The following is a 12,084-nucleotide window of genomic DNA, read 5'->3' as shown; positions in this document are numbered from 1 at the left end:
TGTAACATTTGCTGGGATTTCACACAGTCATACTCCTAAAATCAAAACCCAATGCCACATTTATAGTAATCTTTCATCTGTTAATGCAAATGAAATCTTAAATGCTAATCGTTTCCAAGATTTTTTTTTTCCCCAAAATCTCTGCGCAGAACAGATCTCTAGAACACAACGTAACTCATATGTATCTCTAGAACATGTAACATTGTGCTTTAACATTCCTAGGGAAAAATCAACAAAAAAAATGATACAGCCTTGATTAAATACAATTTTATGGTTCAGCAAGCTGAGTTCTTTGTAACACTGTTGGCTAGCAACATTGTAAGTATGGGAAGATATCCTCCTCTATCACAATAGCAATGGAGGTGCTTTATTTATTTTAGGATCCATTGCACAATTGTTCAGACTTGTTTATTGAAAGATGAATGAAGGCAAAACTTCATTTCTTCCTCAAACACATTGCAGAAGTGATGACTGTGTTGGAACTGAACACATAATCACCACAAGAAAACAGTCCACTGCTATACAGTGTTTAAGGGTTTGAAATCTGAGCAGAGTAATGAAAGACGTGTATTTTTATTTCATCAGTAGGTAGATTCTAATATTTTGAAAGGAGATCTTTGCTCGGGAGCATGTTTCACTTTTTTTTTTTTCCTGTATGGGGGAAAAATGCTTAAAGCTTCTCCAGAGAATACTGAAAATTTTTATTCATTTATTTAAGAATTAAGTTATTTTTTCTTCTTTTGGGGTTACTTTGAAATGCATTAAATTTTGAATAGCAAATACAGTGATGAATCCATAACCTTTGCATTAATGATTGATTGATTAGTATATGAAGGTATTTGATAGTTATGATTGTTCATCTTCTCTGGCAACTCTACTTGCTTACAACATAGGTACACCCAAGAAGAGCACTGGGATCTGTTTTATTACTGCTACTTTTAGCTGGAGAAAAACAGTGAGAGGTGTCAAGCTTTGCAAGGTTTTTGATATTCGGGCATTGGCTTTTAGTACTTGAATAAGCCTTGGAGATCTGATCTTTAAATGCTATAATCTAAGATAATTAGATTAAATATCTTTTTTTTTTTTTTTTCTGGGACAATCACTGTTTATTGAGTGCTCGTTTCTATTAATTTCTCTATTCTATTATGTATAGATTCCATAGATCCTTAACTATGGTGAAGAATTTGACTTATAGGTTAAAATCAGGGAAAAGCCATGCCTCATAGCCCTTCAGAAGAAAGTTTTGTACTGAAGTCATCCTGTAAAAGATGTTAAAAATGTAAAATAAATGCTGAAATAAACCTCAAACTCTCCATAGTTCACAGTATTTTATTTCTACTTAGACTGGGAGGCTCGAATTGACAGCCATGGACGGATATTTTACGTTGACCACGTGAACAGAACAACAACTTGGCAGCGACCCACTGCCCCTCCAGCCCCACAGATTCTCCAGAGATCAAATTCCATACAGCAAATGGAACAGCTGAATCGCCGGTAAGAATTACCATTACCAGTTGTGAACTGTGTGTTTGCAAAACTTGGTTCATCTCTGTAGGACTGAGCACAAAGACTAGGTCCCATTTTCTACTGCAGCTGGCCACATACGTTTATTTTTATGTGGCTATTCCTTATAGTTTGCATATGGACTTCTGAACTTATTGTATTTCACCTGTGTTTAACAGCTAAAAAACAATCTGCTAATGTTTTCAGAAATTCGAGATGGTCATCATACTAAAATTAGAGAGGTCAGTATATGTTAACCTACATGGCAGAAAAGAGTGGCAAGCCTGACTTTATTATTATAGAGTCCCTTGGAGCCACATTTGGATCATAGTTACCATATACTACATATAAAGTCCAGTTTTCTAACTCTAGGTACCAGAGCATCCGCCGAACAATGACTAACGACAGGCCTGAAGAGCATGCAAGTGCAGTGGATGGAGCTGGAGAGGAAACTGACTTTCACCATTCTAATGCAGGTAAAAAATAAATGAAAAAATCACTAAAGGGAGCATTCATCTGGCAGATGATTTAGTAAATGGCATAGGGCAGGACAAACTTTCTGCCCCCGGGAGTCTGGATCACAATTTATTTTCATCGCTGTCTAGTTTCTCAAGATTGTGGCTTAACCTGTTCAATGTGCTGAGAAGATGAATGTGAGTGTCAGAACCTTTTTCTGTCTGGGTAAAATCATAGATAGGACAATGGCAGAGGAAGAGTATAAAATAGCATGGTCCAAGTTACAGATTTTATGGGCTGCCACATTTTGAAATGTTTTAAATACAAGACAAGAAAGGACTAGAATTCTTTCTTCTCCTGGTCTTTAGTTATTGATTGTCTACCTGGTGTTAACTTTCCAAATGAAGACAGAAGGAAACATTGTTTTTAAATGCACTTTCAGCATTATTCCTTAATTTTCCTCTAGCTAAGCAATTCACTCCTTGGTCATATTCCTACTATAAATTCACTGATTAGTATATAAGGTTACCTTGTTAGTCATCCAGTCCCTTGTGTAGCCGTGTGTCGTTCTGTTCTTTGTCTTCAGATTCTCTTTATACTCTCCCATTATATTCCTTTCTAAGTTAATCTGTTGCCCAAGTAATGCTAACCGTTCTTGAATTTCAGGTCACTGCAAGACCTGTGATTTACCAAAATACCCCTTTTATATTGTTCTTTATTTCTACCCTAGCCTTTTCCTTTTCTTTGTACATGTGCCTGTTTGGCCTTTGCAGAAGCAGCTAGATGGTTTTTTTGCACCACTAACAAAACAGATTTAAAGCAAATTCAGCCTAAACCCTAATTAGCAAATTAAACTGAATAGGCCTTTCATAGACCAAATTAGCAAGCCTCTCAACTGCAGAAAAAATCCACCCAGTTGACACACCCTGGTTTCCAGATCACCCATCTAGGATGGTGGGCCTATGAGTGTCATGCCCCAGCATCTTCCAGGGTGTGAGAGGTGATGGTTACACACCCAAGGTTTGTACCAAGGAGCCGGATGATGCTCCCAGGTCAGGTATTCAGGTAGAGCTTCAGGGATCGTTATGGTGCACTCCTGTCACTCCATAGACACAGAGGCATTTGGGGGTGTGCTGTTTAAGAACTGGTTTTTCAAATTCTTTTTTCTTCTCACTTACTTTCTCTTTACTTATTACCTTTCCATTTTCTGATTTTCTTTTATGTGCAGAACAGCCTTCTTTATATCCCTTATTCCCCCTTTTTTTTCATAGTACTTAAACATCCAGGTTTTTAATTTCAGTCTTCGTTCTTTTTTCTGGTTTTAATTACATTTTATTCTGATTTTTTTTCCTTAGAGTTTCATTCACAGCCTTACTTCTCCGTTCTCTACCTGTGGATTATTGTTCCTTTATATCCTTGGTAGCTGTGTTCTATGTCATTAATGTTCATTTGGTGGGGAATTGTAGAAATATCACGCTATGTAAAAGAAAGTAACGGTGCTGTGTAGAAGATGATACACACTTTGGAGTGAAATAACTGGAGACCCAATCTGAATTTACACTTTTTAATTTACTTCAAGAAATGCATCCAAACAGGCTATTGATTTTCAAAGGTGATTAGGAGAGTAATGTTATAGCAAATATTACACACAATGTATTTTCAATTCCTGATGCTGTTGAGAAGTCAGTACACTTCAGCAGTTGCTAGGAGAAGACCCAAATGTTTACTGAAAGTTGAATGTGGGAGGTACTTCTGTGGCTACCTGTTTTTAACTTACATAAGCTGCTTAAATGTTTTAAGTACTGTATCAAGATCAGAGTTGTGTTATTGGCAGTGATTTTATAATTTATTTTCCTTTTTAAGGGAGTAAGAATTAAACATTTTTAAGTGTACAGTGACTTTTGTATGCATTGGTCAGCATTTATAAAATCTGCATTTATGCAGATAAATCTAATTTATCTGCATACAGCTACAATATAGCATTGTAAGCTTGACACAGGGACCTTCTTTGCAATTTCTATATAGGCATGTGCTTGGTAACCCAAATAATTCAAAGTGTTTTTTAATTATTTTATTATTAAATGATTTTTTGCCAAAAGAAACAAATTAGATCTTATAGGTACAAATTCTGGTATTAGAAGAATCTTGAGTTTGCTGATGTGGGTAATGAAGCCAATACAATTGTATACTCAGTGTTTTTTCCTCTTTTTTGTGTGACTCTAATGAATGTAGTTGTTTGCAGTAGTATTTTGGAAACATTTATTACTGGAGTTGTGAATTGTCATTCACTTTGCTGTTAGATTTTCGAAGAGAGAATGTGCTGCCTCACTCTACCTCCAGATCCAGACTTACTTTGTTGCTCCAGTCTCCCCCTGTGAAATTTCTTATCAGCCCAGAGTTCTTTACAGTGCTGCATTCTAACCCTGTGAGTACAGTCTGTACAGGTGAAAGACTTTCATAAATACATCTTTATATATATAGATGTTTTGCATGCAGAGGTACTGCTCAGTGTTTGACGGTAAGGTATTGGTAGTGCGTAGGGAAGCTGGATAAATTGGAAATGCTCATCATTTCTTGCAGTTGGTGGACTGTCAGAGAAGTCCTACCTGGCATTAGGTCTTCTAAGTTTTTATTTTTAACACATCTGTGCATTTTTTTTACGGATACCAAACTCATTTATTGAAGCAATAGCTTTATTATTATGTTTTTCAAAGGGTGACAGACTTTTTTTGAATGCAAATGAAGTTTCTATTTTACAGTGATTTTGCTGCTCATGGGGTAATTTGCATTCCCCAAATTACCTGATTTATAATATAATACTTGAGAGATCACAGTGACCAAGACAATATCTTAGTATATGTTTTCCTTTTCCTGAATAGAAATACAGAAGGAATGGGTTGAATAATTTATTGTCTGCAAGCGAACTAGTAAATTATCCAGTTTGTTTGTTTGTTTTTAATTACTGATCAGTTTTAATTTAGTTCTGATATCCATGCCTGTGTGTATCTGAAAAATTCTACTTGGGCTATGTATCTTTATCTTCAATATTAGTTATAGGGCAGAGGCAGATAAGACCTCTGACCAGAGAGCAAAGACAGGAGCACGGAGTGATTTAGGTAGCAGCACACTGCAGTAGAAGGACCAATGTTTAGCATCTGTCTATTGCCAATTCTGAGACAAAGGTTTGGTCTGTGGTGGGCTGTTTTTTTCTGAGTGAAAGCATGTAAACTGTTTATCTGTCCCTTCTATTTAAAGTTTTCTCTGTTCTTCAGTGCTCTCTTTAATTTTACTCTTTCATTTTAATTTTATTAGATAAATTACACATAGGTTTGCAATCATAGGGTTCTTTCATTCCCCTTTTTTTGAAACATCTGTGGATTTATGTGTAATTCTGGTAAGTTCTACAAGCAGATGTCTCTATTCTTCAGAAAACCAGACCAGCTTTATGGCTGTTCTATGGCTACATTTGTCTTGTTATTGTAGAAATCTTAGAATACCTATGAAATCTTAAACTTGTATGTAATTCTGTTCTTAGAAAATTCTTCACAGTTCATGAGACAAGTGTTGTAGATGGAGTCCAAATTAGTGTATTTTACTTTACTTTGCTGAAGTTCATATGCATCAAGTAAAAACAAAAACATGGCATTGCACACTTATTCCAAAATGACAGGAGGACCAATTTCTGATATTGCTGCATAATTGGAAATGAGCATTGTTTTAGAGTGGAAATGTTGTCTTTTGTAGGAAAATTTTTGTTGTTGCGTGTTTTTCAGAGTGCCTACCGCATGTTTACAAATAACACGTGTTTGAAGCACATGATCACCAAAGTCCGGCGGGACACCCACCATTTTGAGCGCTACCAGCATAATCGTGATCTGGTGGGCTTCCTAAACATGTTTGCTAACAAACAGCTGGAGCTACCAAGAGGCTGGGAGATGAAACATGACCATCAGGGCAAGGTAACTGTGACGCACGTATATCTTCATTCAGTGTGTGATTTTTGGATGTTGTAATGTTAGGCCTCGCCTTGTTCTTAGAAGGAACATAAATGCACATAGTTCTTCAGTGTACATATCAATGCATATTTTTCCTTTTTCCCCTTCTCAAAAGATTGGAATTTCTTATCTGTGCTGGCAAAACACGTGAGGAAAAGGAGACTGATAAGTAACTATTAATCAGTATGAGAAACATTAATAGAAAATCTATAGTCTTCTCACTCTGAAATAAGTCTCTTAGATTCACCCGGATGTTTTAAAACTCCTTTTGAAAATTATCATCTAGTGTGCAAATACAAGTGGTTCAGTAAAGTCCTGTAGAGTTTTGCCTTTGTACTCAGAAGAAAATTTAAATGTAAGCTTATTTAATTTTTTATCTATTGAATTTTATTGAGTTATTGTAGAGTTATTTGTGCTTTCTTCTTTAACTGTCGACCTCAGCATCTTGACTGAGATTTATTATTAGCATGTATTCTCTGGTCTTTTTTCTTTAATATTTAACAGTTTTCCTGGGTGAATCCTGTATCCAAATGCTAATTAGCTCCAGCATTCATCAGCTTCTGAGATAATGTTAGTGCACTTGCGATAGCCCTAGGCGTACTTACTCTGATGGGTGTGTAATGGTTATCCAGACAGAAACTGTGTAGGAAGTTTCATTAATTAATGAAGATCTTGAACTGCTGCTGTTTTTCAAAACAGGTGTTGCTTATGGATTTCTAATGAAATATTTTAAAATCGGAGAATAACAGACAAATTTTTACAGTAGTAATGTAATTTTAATGTAAATTTAAACTACTATATCCTTACAATCTAGAATATGGTTTGCTTTGCAGAAGATAGGAAGGTTAAAAATAGACTGATTGGCATGTGAGGAAGTGATAAGGTTATCAGTTTGTGTGAGAAGTCCTAATTAGGACTACAGGCATACTAAACTTATCAGTTCTTATGTTATCAGTCCTGGTACACTGTCCATATAAATAATGATCTTGATGCTTGAAAACATTGCAGACGGATTCTGAACTGAAGGCTAGAAAAAGAATTTGAGGATTGTTTTCATATTGTATTTTTTAACTTAAAAAACACTGTGTTTTTCGATTAGAAACGTTGTGAGGGATGTGCGATTATATTAACCTTGTTATTTGCCTCTCTCACTCTTTTCTGTTCTGTGTCATCCTTTTTTGTTTGGTCTTTCAGAGGTCAGTTTTCTCCTGAAGAATATGACAATTACAAGCGACTTAAATAGGTGCCCCATTTAGAAAATTAGACCTTTGACTTTCACAGTTGTGTTTGCGAACAGTGAGGTTATGACAAGCATTAATCAGTGAGAGGACGCACTGAATAAATCCCCACTGGGATTTCTTCACTTTGAATTAAACTCTGTGTTATTCATGCTGTTTATGTTGAGTTGTCTTTGTTGCAAACTGCACGTGACGAGTAGGGAAGCTTATTCAGCAGTTGAAAGAGAATGGTGGCCAGTACATGGAAACGTGTTTGATGAGACCAAACAAAACCGAACCTGCATTTATTAAAGCATAAGCTAAAGAGAAGCAAGTAGAAATTAGCTGTGCCACAATACATAATTATGTCTCCCTTTTTTTTTCCTGTTGAGATGATGTTTTCCTTTATTTCACCAAGCATGTTGTAGAAAGAGGCTTGGTTGCTTACAAGGCACAGTGATTGTTCTGACCCTAATGCAGCATGGTGCAGTAGAGTTCGTGTTCCTTGATGTCACTGTAGTTCCAATGGCTTGTACCATTTGCATTCACTCTCCAAACTCCCTTCAGAATTGCACAGTTAAGCTCGGTTGCTCACAGTTCCTTCACTCCTCTGTGTATCCCCTTTGGACGATAAAAACTGATTGGCATACAGCTCTTCTCAGAAGCTTCAGTGTGTCAACCATGTGCTCAGAGCCTGATCGGCCTGGCCTTGAAAGTCTCTAGAAACTTCCAGCCACTCTTCCCCAAGCACTGCCTAAGGTTGTGGCCAGAATGCAAGACCTGGCACATGATCTTGTTGATTATTTTTTCTTTCTAGCATGAAATTATAATTGATTATTACTGTCTTGAATAGGAGGAAAGGTATTTTAGTGAGCTTCATATATTTTAACTTGAAATATAACTTAGGCAACTGTCCATGATAAATTACATTTTTTGCACTATCCACCTTTTTCATTCTCTTCAAGCATCATAGATTCATGAATTATAGCAAGACAGGTGTTAAGAGAGGAATTTTTTGCAGAGGAGACAGAGATTCACTGTTTTGAGCCGCGTGCCACTGTCCACATTGAGACTCTAATGATTATCTTTTCTGAAACTTTGGCTCTATTTCAAGTAAATGTAACACAGAAGAGCACTACATACAGTGTTAGATTGCTGCATTAAGTCAAATAAGTGTGTAGAACAACTGTAGGTAGTACTTCTTCCACTATTGAAGTGATATTTTTTTTTCCTAAGTGATTTTACAATATAGTGTATTGTATACTTAATGAAATCATCCTTTGTTTTGCGGAATGTGCTTTTCAGCTTATAAATATGCATAAACCAGACTAGAAAAAGATAGTAGATAAGTGAATATAAAACAAACAAAACAACTAATTGTTAGTAAGTGAAGTAAACCTATAAATCAGAAACAAATATTTCAGCCTCTTCAGGATATGTTGCAGCAGCCTCTTTCAATCATTTGCCTGGCATCCATCCAAAATTTGGCAATGGCTTTCTTTCCGCTTTCCCTCTGGTTTCATGTTCTGTAATAGCAGGTGATGGCATAATTTTTCAAGGTGAACGAGTCCTGCATCAGCTTCAAATATTGTAGTTAGAATTGGTATTTTTTGATACGCTGCTCTTTGTGAATTGTGGAATGCTGTTTCACTTAAATATTTGTGACTATTCCATTTGAACAGAACAGGGAATTTGTGATGTTCAGGTGATGTGGTTCACCATTTGCATACACAGATCACAGGTTCAGGCCATCACCGTTATAGCTGTAGGAGGCTTGCTGCCCTTCTCTGAAATGTTTTTGAGGTCTTTCAGGTTTGGTGTCCCTCCTGCCTCTTTAGCCAGGCATCAGCCACGATTTACAGTTTCATATACTTCCTCTTTTTTGGGATTTGGAATTACTAATGTTTTCTTCCACCACTGAATGTGGCAATATTAGTTGCCATGCATCAGGACACACTTTTTGCTGACTTACTTTCACAGCAGTCACAAGAATTCCATTTTCTCTATACTGTCTGTACTAAGCTGCCTGAATAATAATGATTTGATGAATATTGTAGGCTGCTATAAGATCCAGTTCTGCACTCCTCTAATCCCTGGTGGGCTGACAGGGGTTAGAAGAAGCAGCAAGGAAACAAGACAAAAGAGAATAATTTTGGCCTGGACCAGTTCCCCAGTGTGGTTCACTGTGTGACCACGCGAAGTCTTGTGCCAGCAGAACGCAGAGGGGTGCACAAGGGATAAAACAAGTGGTCAGGGTGGGGGAACATGGGAATGTTTCTTTTGCTGACAGCACAGGACTGGATTGTTGATGAAACTGTGGTCACAGTACCTCATTGGTATCACAAATAGAAATGGCTCCAGCATATCCAACCATCTCTCTGCTTGTCCAGACTCTTTAATTCCTCAAACCCAACGTCTCTTCCTTGTAACTCTTCTCAAAATCTGGATCCTGTTTTTGTCCATTTCCATATTTCCAGCATTGTGTCTGAAAAAAAAGCTGAAATATGTTGAAGCAGAACAGTGCTCGCTTCCAAGTGCAACTCTAATACTGGAAAAAGTTTAAATTTCAGGGCTTAGAAACTCTTTTTGTTTTGAATTGGGCTCAAGTGCAGGAGGTTTTCATTTTCCAGGATATGTACTCCTGTGACCTTGCTTTCAGCAAACAACACACCGGCCAGCCTGTGGTAGTTCTCACCAGCTGCCCGTGTTAAAACTTTCTTTGCCATCTTCTTTTTGTCCCCAGCTGACATTTTTTCAGGGTAATCAACTTAGAATAGCTGCAACATGAGAATGGCAAAAATGTCTTTTGGCCTGTAATCATGATGCATCACAGGATGCAGTCATGCACTTGACATATGCACAGCAGTTTGTGTTCATAATTATATGGTAAATAGTTCACAAAGGGGGATGGTTTTGCCACGTAATGACAGTTTTTTACGTGCTTATAAGGAAAAAAAGGGTAAAAACATGAGGATAACTTTTATTAAATATTTGAGCCTTGTCTTCTTGACAGTCATAATAGAACTTCTGATGCTGGTCAGCTGAAGATTTCAAAGGACTTTAAAGGCATGAATGAAATAAGGTATTAAAGAATTCATTCCTCCAGTGAGTTGAAGAACTGTTATCCTTCATTTGCTGAAGGGTAATGTGAGCCATGGCAACATGAAAAATAATTTCCAAAGTCTGACATCAGAGGCTGAATCCTCGAGCCTGAATACACATTAACCTTAGACATTAAACTCTGGTTGTTGAGTAGTCTTGTGATAGAAATGGTTGACTGTAATTTTTTGTTCTTTTTTTTCTCTAGGCTTTCTTTGTTGACCACAATTCCCGCACGACCACGTTCATTGACCCTCGGCTTCCCTTGCAGAGCAGCAGGCCTACCAGTGCGTTAGTCCATCGGCAGCACTTAACCAGGCAACGCAGCCACAGTGCTGGTGAGGTAGGTTTGTTCTGCCTCTTCTTCCTGGCTGGGAGCCACCAGGTTTTTAGGGTCATCTACTTTCACTTGGTTCCATTCACACCTTCATTCTGTTGTGAGGAACATCATTGCTGTGTAACTGAATGGTACTAGGCAATGAATATATGTTGTATTATTTTCCAACCAGGAGCCTCAGTGTTCCTTTCAAAGTACACAATTTCAGAAGAAAAAAAAAGCAGCAAACCATTATCATTAATTTTTCTTTTAATTTGCAGTAACCCTGTTTAACCACAGGAGAGCATTTGATGATTACAAGTTATCAGTATCTGTATCCTGTTTTTTACTGTCAGAACACTTATTGCTGTGAAGCCTGGTGTCTACCAATTATGTTGTTATAACTCTGTGAATAAGAGGAAGAAAATGTGCGTGTGTGTATACATCTAGATGTGCAACAATCTGAATAAGTGTAAAAAGACTATTGTATGTTCTTACATACGTGTTTTCACTACTTTCTAAACAGTAAAACATGCAAAATTGTGTCCTGTTGTGTTACTGTGGACCTTTTTCACCACCAGTCTCCATATTGTTGCTCTAAATTTTTTTTTGCCTATGAGCAAGCATATGTACAATGGCTCAAACTTTAGTGGCATCCATTATCAGAACTCTATTCTGTTGGCTGTGGTTCCTCTTTTCAGAGGAGGGCTATCCCATGACAGGAATTAAAAGATAATGCACGTTACAGTGACTGGCGAGATGCTCTGATTTCTCTATTTTTAGCTCAGTGTTGTGGCACATTAAGTTCTGCTGGAGATCTGTTTCAGTGCATGAATCTGCTCTGCTACTTCTCTATCAGAGCTTCTGCTGAGCTGCAGGGGGAGTTGTACCATTCGCTGCATATCTTACCATTTCCCGTATGAATGTGGTTTAGTTGCCAAGAATACTTTCTGTGACCACCCTCAGTGTAAGGTATATTTTACGAATGATTTTAAGTAGCATTATCTGTCAATGTGGTTACGTGATGTCTGTGCACTGACGTCTTGCAGCAGGCAATACAGCTGAAAAGTCTTCGTGTAGCTGTTGAGACCTTCCACTAGATAAAACGAGTTTTTTTGTTCTTACTGATTTATAAGAGAAAATAAATAATCTCTTTCTTGGTTTTACAAATGTAACACTCAGATTATCTTTCTCAGTATCTGCATTCAAAATAGAGACGCATCAGCTGTTCCTCTGAAGTTGTCAATACTGCAGCATAAGTGTAGCTCATCTTATAGGAAGTCTGCACATATATTGCATATACACAGTGCTGATTTTCTGCTTGAATTTCCTACTCCATCTAGATTAGATATATGAAATTGCTTAATCTGTGTTTCCGAATGCTGGTATAGAAATAGTTATTTGGTACAATTACAGTTGTAGCTCTGTTTTGAATATGTGTAGCACTGTATAGAAACCTCAAACAGAACAATTCAATACAGTATTCTCATTCCAAGAC

At 37.1% G+C, this 12,084-nt stretch overlaps 2 protein-coding genes across 4 annotated transcripts in view; both read left to right on the top strand.

The window, feature by feature from the left end:
- STK17B (serine/threonine kinase 17b) overlaps positions 1-12,084 on the top strand; it is a 93,964-nt gene that overhangs the window by 23,750 nt on the left and 58,130 nt on the right. The window lies entirely within an intron of this gene.
- Positions 1-12,084, top strand: part of HECW2 (HECT, C2 and WW domain containing E3 ubiquitin protein ligase 2) — a 171,626-nt gene that overhangs the window by 126,509 nt on the left and 33,033 nt on the right. For all 3 annotated transcript variants that reach the window (XM_065750608.1, XM_065750609.1, XM_065750610.1), the window contains 5 exons: positions 1,344-1,494; positions 1,876-1,979; positions 4,260-4,384; positions 5,733-5,918; positions 10,479-10,613. In XM_065750608.1, coding sequence (XP_065606680.1) covers positions 1,344-1,494; positions 1,876-1,979; positions 4,260-4,384; positions 5,733-5,918; positions 10,479-10,613 — 701 coding nt within the window. The remainder of the gene's footprint in view (positions 1-1,343; positions 1,495-1,875; positions 1,980-4,259; positions 4,385-5,732; positions 5,919-10,478; positions 10,614-12,084) is intronic.

Source organism: Cyrtonyx montezumae, unplaced genomic scaffold, assembly GCF_038088225.1.
Source record: "Cyrtonyx montezumae isolate F1298 unplaced genomic scaffold, pur_monq_1.0 scaffold_7, whole genome shotgun sequence".
Classification (NCBI taxonomy): domain Eukaryota; kingdom Metazoa; phylum Chordata; class Aves; order Galliformes; family Odontophoridae; genus Cyrtonyx; species Cyrtonyx montezumae.
This window is presented reverse-complemented; position numbering and strand designations above follow the sequence as displayed.